At 41.6% G+C, this 12,574-nt stretch overlaps 1 protein-coding gene across 1 annotated transcript in view; it reads right to left on the bottom strand.

The window, feature by feature from the left end:
* The window catches only part of LOC116043185 (interferon alpha/beta receptor 1b-like), a 31,379-nt gene extending 19,788 nt beyond the window's left edge, over positions 1-11,591 (bottom strand). Inside the window, exons 1-5 of the mRNA XM_031289691.2 lie at positions 11,438-11,591; positions 9,841-9,970; positions 9,105-9,295; positions 7,088-7,248; positions 330-483 (exon numbers count right to left, since the gene is read on the bottom strand). Coding sequence (XP_031145551.1) covers positions 330-483; positions 7,088-7,248; positions 9,105-9,295; positions 9,841-9,970; positions 11,438-11,480 — 679 coding nt within the window. The 5' untranslated portion in view covers positions 11,481-11,591. The remainder of the gene's footprint in view (positions 1-329; positions 484-7,087; positions 7,249-9,104; positions 9,296-9,840; positions 9,971-11,437) is intronic.
* Positions 11,592-12,574: the final 983 nt, after the last annotated feature.

Genomic DNA, 12,574 nt, shown 5'->3' with positions numbered 1-12,574 from the left:
TGAAAGGGGAGAGAGAGGGGGGATGACATGCAGCAAAGGGCCGCGGCGTCAAGGAGTTCATTGTTGTTCATTTGTTCATTTCTTACAGCACTGTAACTTGTATTCTTGTATTTCATACGGGTCTTATTTTATTTGGTAGTTTTTATATTCTTAAATAATAATATTAATATTAACTGCTCTTTTTTGTTTTATATAAATCACTTTGACTTGCCTTGCTGCTGAAATGATATACAAATAAAGCTGACTTGCCTTGCTTTCATAATATATTCCCAGACTGGCAACAGGCAGATTCTTTTAGGCATTATTGTTTGTGATTAAAAAAGTGTTACCTTCGGTCTGCATGCAGTGGGGTGAGGTGAAGCTGCTCTTCTTGTTGAAGAAGTCGTAGCGTGACTGGACGCTCACACAGTACCAGGTCCAGGCCTTCAGGTCCGACAGAGTCACCACGGTGGCCTTGCTAGCCAACGTCTGGGGTTCTAAGGCCTGAAGGAGAGGTGAGACCTTTAGGAAGGCTACTTCATTTCATTTATTCATGAGCCAGCACACTACAGTTAAACCCAAAGTTTGAAAAGAAATCTTTCAGCACAGATGTCATTCAACCACATCATTATTACATATTTTTCATTAATATTTCATTAGGATTAACTAACTGATGAATGATGATCATTTCTACCCCAGTATTAAATTATTTTTTTAATGTTCATTGTAGTAAATCGCCCACTTCTATGCATGTCTGTTTACCCCTGAACACTATATTGAAAAGGCTATAATAACAGTCAGATCAGATCAGAGTCACTTCATAGCTGTCGTGCATTAGTGTGACCACAAATGTCTGGGCGGACAGATTTTTATGATAAATGTTTTATTATTTTTATATTTTTGAACATAGAACATACAGAACAAACAACTACAATCAAACAAGAACCAAAACCCTCTCCCACCCTCTGCGGTCTCGAGGAAAACAAAACAAACCAATATACAAGAAAACAAAAATCACACCTTGCCTAGTCGCTCTCCTCTAATTGTTGTGGTGTTGAGGTCATTAGGACTGATACTTGTCCTGGACAACTCGGTGTAGCGATGCGTGAATGGTGATGCCCAAATATGTAATTTTGCTTTGGGTTGGTATTGTATCACTAATAGCTGATGTCACCTGTCCATTGTTCAACAGAAGAAGATTAGATAGCCGGAGATTGAGCCAAATTCGTTAAAGATCCTCAAGTAAGAGAGTACAGCAAAATATCATCTGCAAATAACGATATTGAGTTGTTATTGATATAAACTCCGCCAGCTTGGCTCTAAACTCTGTATAAAAAGCTGTGTTTTGGAGAAGGGAATTGTTAAATTGCCATCTCCTAGATCTTTCTCCTAACATATCACAATTGAATATGTTTATCAGTGCATTGTGATCAGACAGAATTGTTGGTTCTATTGCTATCGTGTGGAACAATGCCTTAAGCTCACTGGAGCACAACATATAATTAGAGATGTTCCGATAACAGTATCGGTATCGGCAGTGCTTAATTTGTAAAGTGGGAGGTCCCGGAGCGCAGAGGGGGGGTGGATCCGGCGACTCAAAACGGGGGTTGGAGGTAACGGAACCAAAAAAAAAATGACACCTGTCTACGTAGCTTCTCTGACTCTGACTAAAAAAGCCTAAACAACTCTGTGTGTACATCAGGGCAATGTTTATTTTTATTTCAGAACGTGCACTGCATCGGTGCGAAATGTAAAAAAAATTTAAAATACACTACAATGATCTTTTTCACAGCAATTATCCATCGGACTATTAAATTAACCAAAAAACCCACCGTGGTCTCCACATTCTTGATCGGCAGAAACAATTTTTGCTTGTTTGGGATCCGACTGGCCAGCGTATTTGAAAAAGTTAAGCAAACTTTGTTGTCTTTTTGACATTTTTCCCCTGAGTGAAATGAGGCTATAACAGCAATCTCAACCAGCACAACCGCCTGTGTCACTTGGAGTGCAGCGCGGCGCTGTTGAAGTGCCGATCCCCTCCCTCCGTCCCTCTCCCCCCTCTGTCTTACCCTGAAAATTCACCTCAAAATGCATTGAAAATGCAAACACAAGACTTTTGTGGAACTCCAATGGGGAATCAAGACTAACAAGACAGATAACAACATTGAACACTACACAAACAGTAGTGTATTTTTTTCATTTAGGCGATTAATTTTTCATAGTGACACAGGAGGTGTCGGATCCAATAAAAAAGGTTCCGGATCCAACATCGGAGGTGCCGGAACATGTTCCGGCTCAAATTAAGCCCTGGGTATCGGCTCCGATGCTGCCTAAAACGCTGGTATCGGGAAGTACTGGAATTTATGCACCGATCCGATACCACGTAATAAAGCCCTAAATAAAATCTACGTTAAAGTAGTTTATTTATGTTCTTTTTCCGTTATAACTGACTGTCAAACTGCAGAATAAAACAAAGTTCTGGGGCATTCATTGTTTGTGTTTGTTCATGTTTCACAAAGAGTTTAACCTGACCCAGACCGACAACAAAGATATAAATAATATCACATCCATACAGAGATAGTAGTATACAGTTGTTAAAACATAATAACATATATGAAACACTGGTATCGGATCGGTACTAGGTATCAGCCGATACGCAAGTTCAGGTATCAGAATCGGTATCGGGAAGCAAAAAATGGTATCGGACCATCTCTACATATAAACAATGCAAGAGTGGGTGAGGTGACGTGTGGAAAAGAAAGTGTAATCCTTGCTAGTAGGATTGTGCATCCTCCATATATCTGTAAGATGGTGGGATTCCACAACTGCTTTAAACATGTCTGATATGTGTTTTTGGGCTTTCGTGTGATTGACCCCTGATCTATCCTGATTTAAATCTAGTACTGCATTCATGTCTCCCCCTATAATTAGTGAATATTCATTGAGAGAGAGCAATTCATTGGTTAGGCTTGGGAAGAAACTTTCATCACATGTAGCCGGTGCATATACCGAGACAAAGGCTATTTTCCTACTCCTTATCGTGGTACATACAGTTGTGTTCAAAAGTGTTTAAAAAAGTGAATAATGCTCAAAATCCTTAGAATAGCTTTTAATTCCATAATATCAATGCATTGGGAACACTGCACATTCAATTCCAAATCAAAACATGACCAAAATTGATCAAGTTTGTGTTCTACCTTTACAGAAAGTGAAGAAAAAGGAATATTAGGCTGTTCAAAAAGGTATTCCAGCCCAGGAAGATTGAACTACATTCCACAATTCCTCCTCATTACTGGGTTTTGCCTCAGAAACAGCATTTTTGATGTCACCCCACACGTTTTCTATGGGATTGAGGTCCCGGGGATTGGGCTGGCCACTCCATAACATCAATCTGGTTCATCTGGAACCAAGACTTTGCTCGCTTACTGGTGTGTTTTGGGTCACTGTCTTGTTGAAAGACCCATTTCAAAGGCATTTCCTCTTCAGCATAAGGCAACATGACCTCTTTAAGTATTTTGATGTATTGAAACTGATCCATGATCCCTGGTATGCGATAAATAGGCCCAACACCACAGTATGAGAAACATCCCCATACCATGATTTTTGCACCACCATGCTTTACTGTCTTCACAGTGTACTGTGGCTTGAATTCAGTTCATGGGTGTCGTCGTACAAACTGTCTGCGGCCCCTAGACCCAAAAAGAACAATTTTGCTCTCAACAGTCCACTGAATGTTGCCCCATTTCTCCTTTGGCCAGTCAATGTGTCCTTTGGCAAATTTCAACCTATTCAGTACATGTCTTTTTTTCAGCAATGGGACTTTGTGGGGGCTTCTAGCTGATAGCTTAGCTTCACATAGCCTTCTTCTGATCGTAACAGTACTCACAGGTAACTTTAAGTCTTTGATTTTCCTGGAGCTGATCATTGGTTGACCGTTTGCCATTTTGGCTATTCTTTGATCCATTCGAATGGTAGTTGACCGTTTTTTCCCACGTCGTTCAGGCTTTGGATGCCATTTCAAGGCATTTGAAATCATTTTGGCTGAGCAGCCTATACTTTTCTGCACTTCTTTATATCTTTTCCCCTCTCCAATCAACTTTTTAATCAAAGTCCGCTGTTCCTCAGAGCAATGTTTGGAACGACCCATTTTGCTGAGTATTTCAGTGTGAAATGCACTATAACCAGCATGCACAACATTTGCTTCCTTCCCTCCTTAAATATGGGCCATAATTGACTGTTTCTTCACAGAATCAATCACCTCACTAATTGAACACTGCTATTATTTTGAACACAACTGTATATAAGATATCCTGCCTGAAGAGTCTTTACTGCTTTTGTCTACGGTAAGTGCGCATTTCCGCGACAGCAACACGATGGAGCCCTTGGTTTTGGTGTCGTCACTAGATGAGGCAGCAACCTTAAAGTATTTATTTTGTAGACGATTTACATCTCTTTTACGTAAATGTGAATCTTGTATAAGCGCCACGTCTATGTTTTTCCTTCTTAAATAGTCCAGGAATTTAGCTTGTTTGATCGGCCCATTTAGCCCCCTGATGTTAACTGAAAGGACTGAAAGCTCAGCCATCTTCAAAATGTACACGCATACGTGTCTCGAGTACCCTACCGGATTTTGCTGACAAATCTGTAGCAAAGGGTGAACTGTTAGCTCTGAGCAAGGTGTGACAAAAACATAAAGTTAAATAAATCCCCTAACCCTCTGAGACCGCAGACCCCCTCCTCTATTTGTAAGATGCTCGACCACATCAAACGCAGTTTGCGCAAAACTCCAGCTCAAAACTCCACCTGTCTTAAATCACAGGTTGATTGAAACAGGTCTAGTGAATTCTTATGTTAAACATGAACAATATTATAAACACCTTCAAACTATTTCTGGACTAAGCTGTGTGAAAAACAGACCAATCTAGTTGGAACAATAAGCAGACAAGGAGCTGAACAGACGTATCCCTCATGTTCTTTCAGTCTAGCTTAAAGGACAATTCCGGTGCAAAACGAACCTAGGGGTCAATAACAGATGTGTACCCACTCTGTCATTCTCTGGGACATGTTTTCATGCTAATTGATTGTGTTTGTAGCTTGAACGAAGCTAGCGCGGACCGCTGATTAGCTTACAACGCTAGTATTCAGGGCACAGGGAAATAAAAAACAAATCGCTATTTATACCACTAAAAAGGCTCAATATATCACCACACTTCAATGGTAGCATAGTGAGGGTCCCTGCATGTTAACCGAAGCATTGAGAACTTTGTAAGTGTACCGAAGAGCTGCGGGAGCTCCGTGAAAGGGCTACGAGAGAGAGAGCTATGCCGCAACACAGCCTCATACTTTGTGAAACTGGTGGTGTACCTGCGGACATTGTGAAGCTATGGTCACCGAACAGGAGTGTCTGTGTTGCACGGAGTGGGACCTGTCACAACACCCAAGAGACACAGTGTTTTGTACAGTCTGAAGATTCCCCCTCTCTGATGAACAGGGAAACTTTTTTCAATGTCCCGAAAATAAATTGGAGAAGGCGACCCAGACCGGAGGGACCAGATGGACAGTTATCCACTGAGTAAGTAAACTAGACAAGTTATGTTTTACATCGGTGTGATTATTTCAGATATATTGTGCAAATTGCTTTTGATTTTAGTTGGCATCGCCAGCTGTAAGTCATGACTGGTTTACAAACAGCTGGGCGGAAATCCTGGAACCAGAAAAGAACTCACGTACTCTCTCATGTGAGATTCACCTGCCTTGTAGCACAGACAGGAATCACTTCTGCCAGGCATATAGGGCACAAGTAAAAACCAATAAAGCAACACGCCGCTGAACATACGGAAGAGAAACACAGGAAGCAGGTGCTCTGTTAACAGGGCTGATTGTGAGCGTATGACCTGATTATGTGGCTGCTGCAGTCTCAGGGGTTTCAGCAGCTCTCTTTAGGGACTGAAGAGAAATTAGGAAGTGTCAACAGGAGAAACTGTTGGGTATTTTCCTGTTATAATATGTCTGTGTGGATCTTTCCACACTGTAGTTACTGAACAAAGAATCTGTATCTGAGAGTTATCACATAACATAAAGGCTACAGGGGAATTGATGTAAATGATGTAAACGTCTGTGGAAATGCTGATGTATATTCTTCATGTAGTAGAAAAGGCCACTTTCAGACTGCAGGGGAAAAAGGAAGTCCTAAGTCAGATACAGGTCTGATTTTTCAGAGCCTTACAGCCAAGTTTAAAGAAGCTAAAGACTCAAACCACAACAAAGCTGTCGTGGATGGGATCACCTGCCTGTTTGACTGCGAGTCTGACCCCGTTTTGGGTGATAATGCCCAGTTGTCAGCCGTTAGAGCTGCTTGCTTCCACTGCACATCAACGCTGACTTCAGTGGCCTGCATGTTTACTTCAGTATGACCGCGTGCTGCGTGTGATGTCTTTGTTATTGTTCATTTCTGCATGTGTGTTCAGGACTCTATTGGCCACATATAAAAAATAATGTGAACTAGGGATAGACCGATTATCGGGCCGTTTTTTTGGCAGTTTGCAGATTATCTGTAGCGGCATTTTATTTGCCTGATAACCAATGAAGTTAATGAATTAAAAAGTGTTGTACTTTGGCTCGGCTACAGCTCTGTGTCTGTCCCTCTGCTTCAGTTTGACTCATCACTGAGTCTGACTTACTGTAATGTCCCGCCCACAACACTATCTGACTATCTCTTACTGGGGATTATGTTGAAACTTTCTCATTTATTAAATGATTGCTTAGAGCATTTAAACAAAGTTTTAAGTTGGAGTTTGCAACATTTCAAAATCTGAATTTTGACTTAAAGATTTTAATTTTCACTGTAAATGCATAATGTGTTCCAAATACCATCTTACCATCATATCAGTTTCATTAACTACTTATAATCATTATCAGTACGTCTCTTTTAAAAACCAGTATCGGTCGATCCCTAATGTCAACAGCTAAACAAAAAAAACTGGATCTGAGCAATGAATCCAAAATGAGCACTAAGGCTTTCAGTGTGAACGCAGTCAAAGTTAGTTCAAAAGAATATAGTAGGCATGGGCCTGGTGTTTGTCAGAGGGATGAGAGTTGGGTTTCCTACCTGTGGGTCTACGGAGCGTTCCCAGTAGAGGATGTGGTAGTTCAGGTCTGGGATATGGTCCTTCATGGAGCTGTTGGTGCTGGTCAGAGGGTCAGAGATGATAATGTCCAGGCCACTTCCAGCAGGAGAAAGATCCACTCTGGATGGAGGACCCACAGCAGCTAGCAGGAGAGAGGAATGGATAGAGGAGAGGTCGTTGGGGCCTTTGATTTTTGAAAGCTTCAATCGCACAAACCTCGTATTCAATAATATAATAAAAAAACAAGTTTTAAATTAAGCTTACTCGTATATTTAACTACAGGAATCTTGTTTCACAATATCATCACATACTAAGTATAGAAATGAAACTGATATTTCATTATTAGTTGATTCACGAAATTTTTTTTGATAATCAATCGATAGTCTTAGTCTTTTACAAGCAAAAATGACAACCTTTCTATTCTCTCTCTCTCTCTCTGTTGTTGAAAACAGCTGAATGAGCATTTTAGAGATAGGCCTTTTTCTATTTATTATAGGCTGTTTATTTAATATACATTTTCATTTACATGTGTTGCAGCTGTGTATTTTAAAACAGGAAAGGAAACCTTGTCTTTGCATTTTATTTTGATCACAATCTGTTTAAATTAAAGTGCATGTGATATCTCATACAGTATGTGATCTACTTACAACTGCACATTTAGCCTACTTTTTAGAAACTACCAAGTTATATATTGTGTATCGCCATTCAGCAGAAAAATACAGAGATATCCTTTTTGGTCCATATCGCCCTGTCCTACCACAGGACCAAACTAAATACTTGATGATGATGCTTAAAACATTTAATGTGATTACAGCAGGGACATCAGTGAAGCAGTTTGCATTGATCTATAAATGATTGTGTGGTTCTTCCAGTATGTGTTATTAGTAATAAACCCTCTCCTTCACCATCTGAAGGCAGCAGGACAAATATATCGTGAAATCTGCAGCCTCTGATTGGAGAAGTGCTGCTGCAGTAGAGCTGAACATCTCTGCCGGGTTCGGTCTTAACTTCTATCATTTCACACAGGCTTGGGCTTGCGCTCCGTGTTGCGCGGTAAATGAGCGGTCAGGTGATGCGTTTCGATTAGCGTGAAAATGGATGCTGAGGAGGTGAAACGGAGGATGGCCTCTGGAGGACCTATTTTATTTCTTTGTTCCAACTTCCGAGTGGCCTATAGCCTCCGTTAGTCATGAATAAATGATGTTAAAAAATGTATAAATTACTCATTCTTGACAAAAGACAAAAGAGCTGTGTGCGTGCGGCGCAGTCTTTCTCTCCCCTTTCCGCTGAGTGGGTCGTGTGCCCGCTCGCTGTGTGAAGCCCGTGTCCACGCTATTCTCCGACATGTACTCTAATCACTGCTGATAGACGGCCTTTTTTACAGTCGGGCTGTAAACGGGTTTGGGCTTTTAAAAAGCTGTCAATCAAAATGTACTTGTCGGGCTTGGGCCAAATTCTGTCGGGCTTGGTCCTTTTCGGGCCGAACTTTTAAGGCCCAATTACAGCTCTATGCTGCAGGGCCATTACACACAGCCGTCTACTGTGTTAACCTGGGTAAAAAATGGCAACCAGGCTGCTACAGAATAACCACACACACACACACACACACACACACACACACACACACACACACACACACACACACACACACACACACACACACGCATCAGAATGGCTGATTGTCGCCCGGCTACTCTTAATGTCAGGGTCGTGGGTTCGAGCCCCAAGTTGGAGTAGCTTGTGGTACTAGGTAGAGTGATCGCCCCCTGATCACAAGGTTGGCGGTTCAATCCCACATGTCAAAGTGTCCCTGAGCAAGTTGTTCAGTGCGTTTGTCTTGTTTTGGATGGTTTGATGCTGCCATAGGATTGTGTATGAAAACTCTTTCCTGGAAACTGTGAAGTATCTGCCTGACAACATTTAGAGGGACCGACTCTCTCCCTCATCCCACTCCCCTGGGCTCCCTCCACTCGTCTTCATCTCATCCCTCTCTCTTACCATCTTCATCAGGGCAGAATTCCTTCATCATCCAGTCGGAGACACGCCCGTTCACACTGGCTTGTACACGAAGCACGTAAATGCCCAGGTAGTACAGGTTGAACTTTGTAAGGTCACATGACCTATGTGACGTCTTCTCACATGCCGTTTCCCACACTGGACTCTTTCTCTTAGACTTTAGCTTGAACTTCCTGAGAGGACGAGAAACAAAACAAAATGTAGGGCATTAATCATCGTAACAGAAAATCTATCTTTAAATAGACATCCTTTATTTAAAAAAAAAAATAATGGTAAAAGAAATGGAACTGTTAGCCTGTAATGCTAACTCCTTTCTTGGTACAAATAAACCCCCCAAAAACTGTTCTAATAATCTGTATTTATGTCTGAAACATCGCACAAGAGAAAGATATCTCATTTGTTAATCACACCTAAACAAATTTTGTAATTTTACATGCCAATCAAAATAAAATATGATCCATCATCTACACTGCAGTAGTACCTGCTTCATTTTGTTATGCTCAACTCCCCAGGCATGACACTGCTGTTTATTACACAACCTTTATCTCCTTGAGTTGTTAAAGATTTTCATTTGTTTCCTGTAGTTGGTTTGGATTACATTAGGACTCCTTACGAACCACATCGCACAAGTTTGTCACAACAAACTTGCTGCTCGGCCTCAGTGTCTCTGGTTTCTCTTCCTCATGTATGATCATGTGTCTGTAAAAGTGAGACTTACGCCACATATTGTGTGGTGAAGTTGACAGCGTGTCCCTCTGCAAAACTCTGGTCCCAATCCCAGCTCAGGGTGTAGTTGGTGTTCAGGGTGATCAGGGTCAGGTTCTCCGGTGGGGCCAGCTCTGCTGCGACTGAAACAAGCAAGGGTTAGATCTGGCATGACCACACAGCCTACGCTGCAGATGTTGTTACAACAACATGGACTGATTCAATCAGGGTCCAAAATTAGCACCATTAACCAGCCAAATGCCAAAGTGACTAGTAGATCTGCTTCACTCATCAGCCAAAAACAATAGTTATCTATTGAGTGGCTGGTAAAATCTGAACACTCACTCGCCATTTGGTTGGTTGACAAAAAAGTTCATTTTTGGACCCTGGATTCAATACAATAAATACTATTTTAATAAAGAATAACATCACTATCTGCTGTGATTAACAATTATTTTCCTTATCGATTACTTTGCTGATTATTTAACCCAAGTGTACTCAATTTATTATCCTATATGATAAAGAAAAGCATTTCATTCTCACATTCAATATTCAGTGTTTTAAGATTCAATACTTTATTGCCATACAGATTAGTTGCTAGGAGTTTGCCTCAGTGTGCTCATGACAGCTCAACAGACAACCACAGCAAAACAGTAAAGACACATAGTAAGAAATAAACACTTAATACATAACCCTAACCGCATAAAACATTACATACATCCAGGGATGAAAGATACAGTACAGAATAAAGTATCAGGTGCTATTAAATACAGTATTAGTTAGTGCAAGCTAGTGCTGGTGCAGAATGCTTCAAAAATAAAGGCATTAATCTATATTATTCTTGTTGTCAAGAAATCCCATCTCAATACTTTCTGACTTCCCTACTTTTCCGTGCCACTCAACCTCAAGCCTGCTGGTTCTTCCTGAAGACCTAAATCTATACAATTAATCACAGATATATAGTTTCATTTTTTTTTAAAGGCACAATCATTTCTTAAAACAGCTGGTCACTGTAGTTTTTAGCAAACATTATTAAAACAGTAGGGATTTGGTGTTGGATTAATTCAGGTTTGGTGCTCCAGTAAGTATTTCTGTTTCCTAGGAGCACTACAGGCCTTAGACACTTAGGAATGACATTTCGGATACTTTGGTGTCAAAGTGTTAAGAGTTACTGACCCCAGTGTGAAGCGTAGTTGGTGACCAGTCAAGCATGAGGTTGTTGATGTTCAAAAAGCATATAGATTATAGTTTTACTCAAAGAGTTCAATTTTTAATGACATTAAGTGTTGTTTAATGGATTCACAATGCCCTTTATGAATCAACTATAACATTTGTAATTGAGTCTGCCTGCTATCTAAACAGCTGTTTCCATAATAATAAAGAGCGGCTATGTATAAGACTAATACATTATAATGGTAACGTTAGCAGCCTAACGTTGAGTGTGGGTGTTTAGCTAGTCTATGGTTTTTAGCGAGCGTTAGCTTGGGAGAAGTTCGGACTTTCATTTCTCACAGACACCCACACACAGACTATTGCCTCACAACTAGCACCGAGAGGTAACCTTAGGTTAGCTAAAAACCAAACTCCAACTGTTAAGGATAACTAATTACCTTGTACGACGACTAGAACGAACAGGACTCTGAAAAACATCATAACAGAGTCATTTCACAGCGTCCCCGAACACGTTTGTCACCACAGCAGTGTATCTGTCTGTTGAACAATAAGACGACATTTCCCAGAAACCTGGAATTGACCATAGACAGTATCATGGATGTATTAAGAGAACGACAGTATATACAATTGACGACAGTCTGTGAAGTTCCTTGTTTTTTTCTTCCTGAAACGCCCCTTAACGAAAACAGGGGCGATTCCAGGATTTATAAAGTGGGGTGGCCCAATAATCAGTCAGGGGGGGCCCAGAGGATTTTATCAGAATACAGCATAGAAAATCTGCTTAGAAATATAGTAAATTATGGATAGGATAGAATATCAATTAAATTTTGCTTAATAAAACACATCACATTCATTATTAATTTAACTTGTTTTTTTTTTCTTCAACAAATTGTATATCAAAATACAATACACATTTTCAATGGGCTCTTTGTCACGTTTGTGAGTGCTGTGTATATGTTCTGTTTCCTGTCTTATTTTGAAGTCTGTCTTTTCTCCCTAGTCTTGTCTGGTTTTACTTCCTGTCTTGTGTTTTCCCGCTCTTGTGACTGCCTGATGTTGTTCACCTGTTTCCCAGCCCTTGTGTCACCTGCCTCTCGTTACCTCGTTTACCCTCTATATTTATTTACCCCGCCTTCGCGTTGCCTGTCTTCAGCACAGCGGACCCGTCGGCTGTCTTCAGTCCAGCTAATCCTTCACCTGCTCGGCCTGCCTGGGCTCCAGAGGGATGCTGCCTTGGCCGCCGGCCTCCAGAGGGATGCTGCCTTGGCCGCCGGCCTCCAGAGGGATATCGCCTTCGCCGCCGGCCTCCAGAGGGATATCGCCTTCGCCACCGGCCGCCTCAGAGCCTTCGACGTCCTGTTCGGCCTCCAGAGGAATGCCGCCTTCGCCGCCAACCTCCAGAGGAATATCGCCTTCAACGTTGGCCGCCTCAGAGCCCTCGACGTCCTGTTCGGCCTCCAGAGGGACGCCGTCTTCGCCGACCTGCTCGCCCTCCAGAGGGACACCGCCTTCAACCTGCTCGCCCTTCAGAGGGACTTCGCCGACCTGCTCGGCCTCCTGAGTGTCCTCGACGT

The sequence above is a fragment of the Sander lucioperca genome, chromosome 8 (assembly GCF_008315115.2).
Source record: "Sander lucioperca isolate FBNREF2018 chromosome 8, SLUC_FBN_1.2, whole genome shotgun sequence".
NCBI classification, from domain to species: domain Eukaryota; kingdom Metazoa; phylum Chordata; class Actinopteri; order Perciformes; family Percidae; genus Sander; species Sander lucioperca.
The sequence above is the reverse complement of the archived record's forward strand: the minus strand, read 5'-3'. Positions and strand labels throughout refer to the sequence as shown.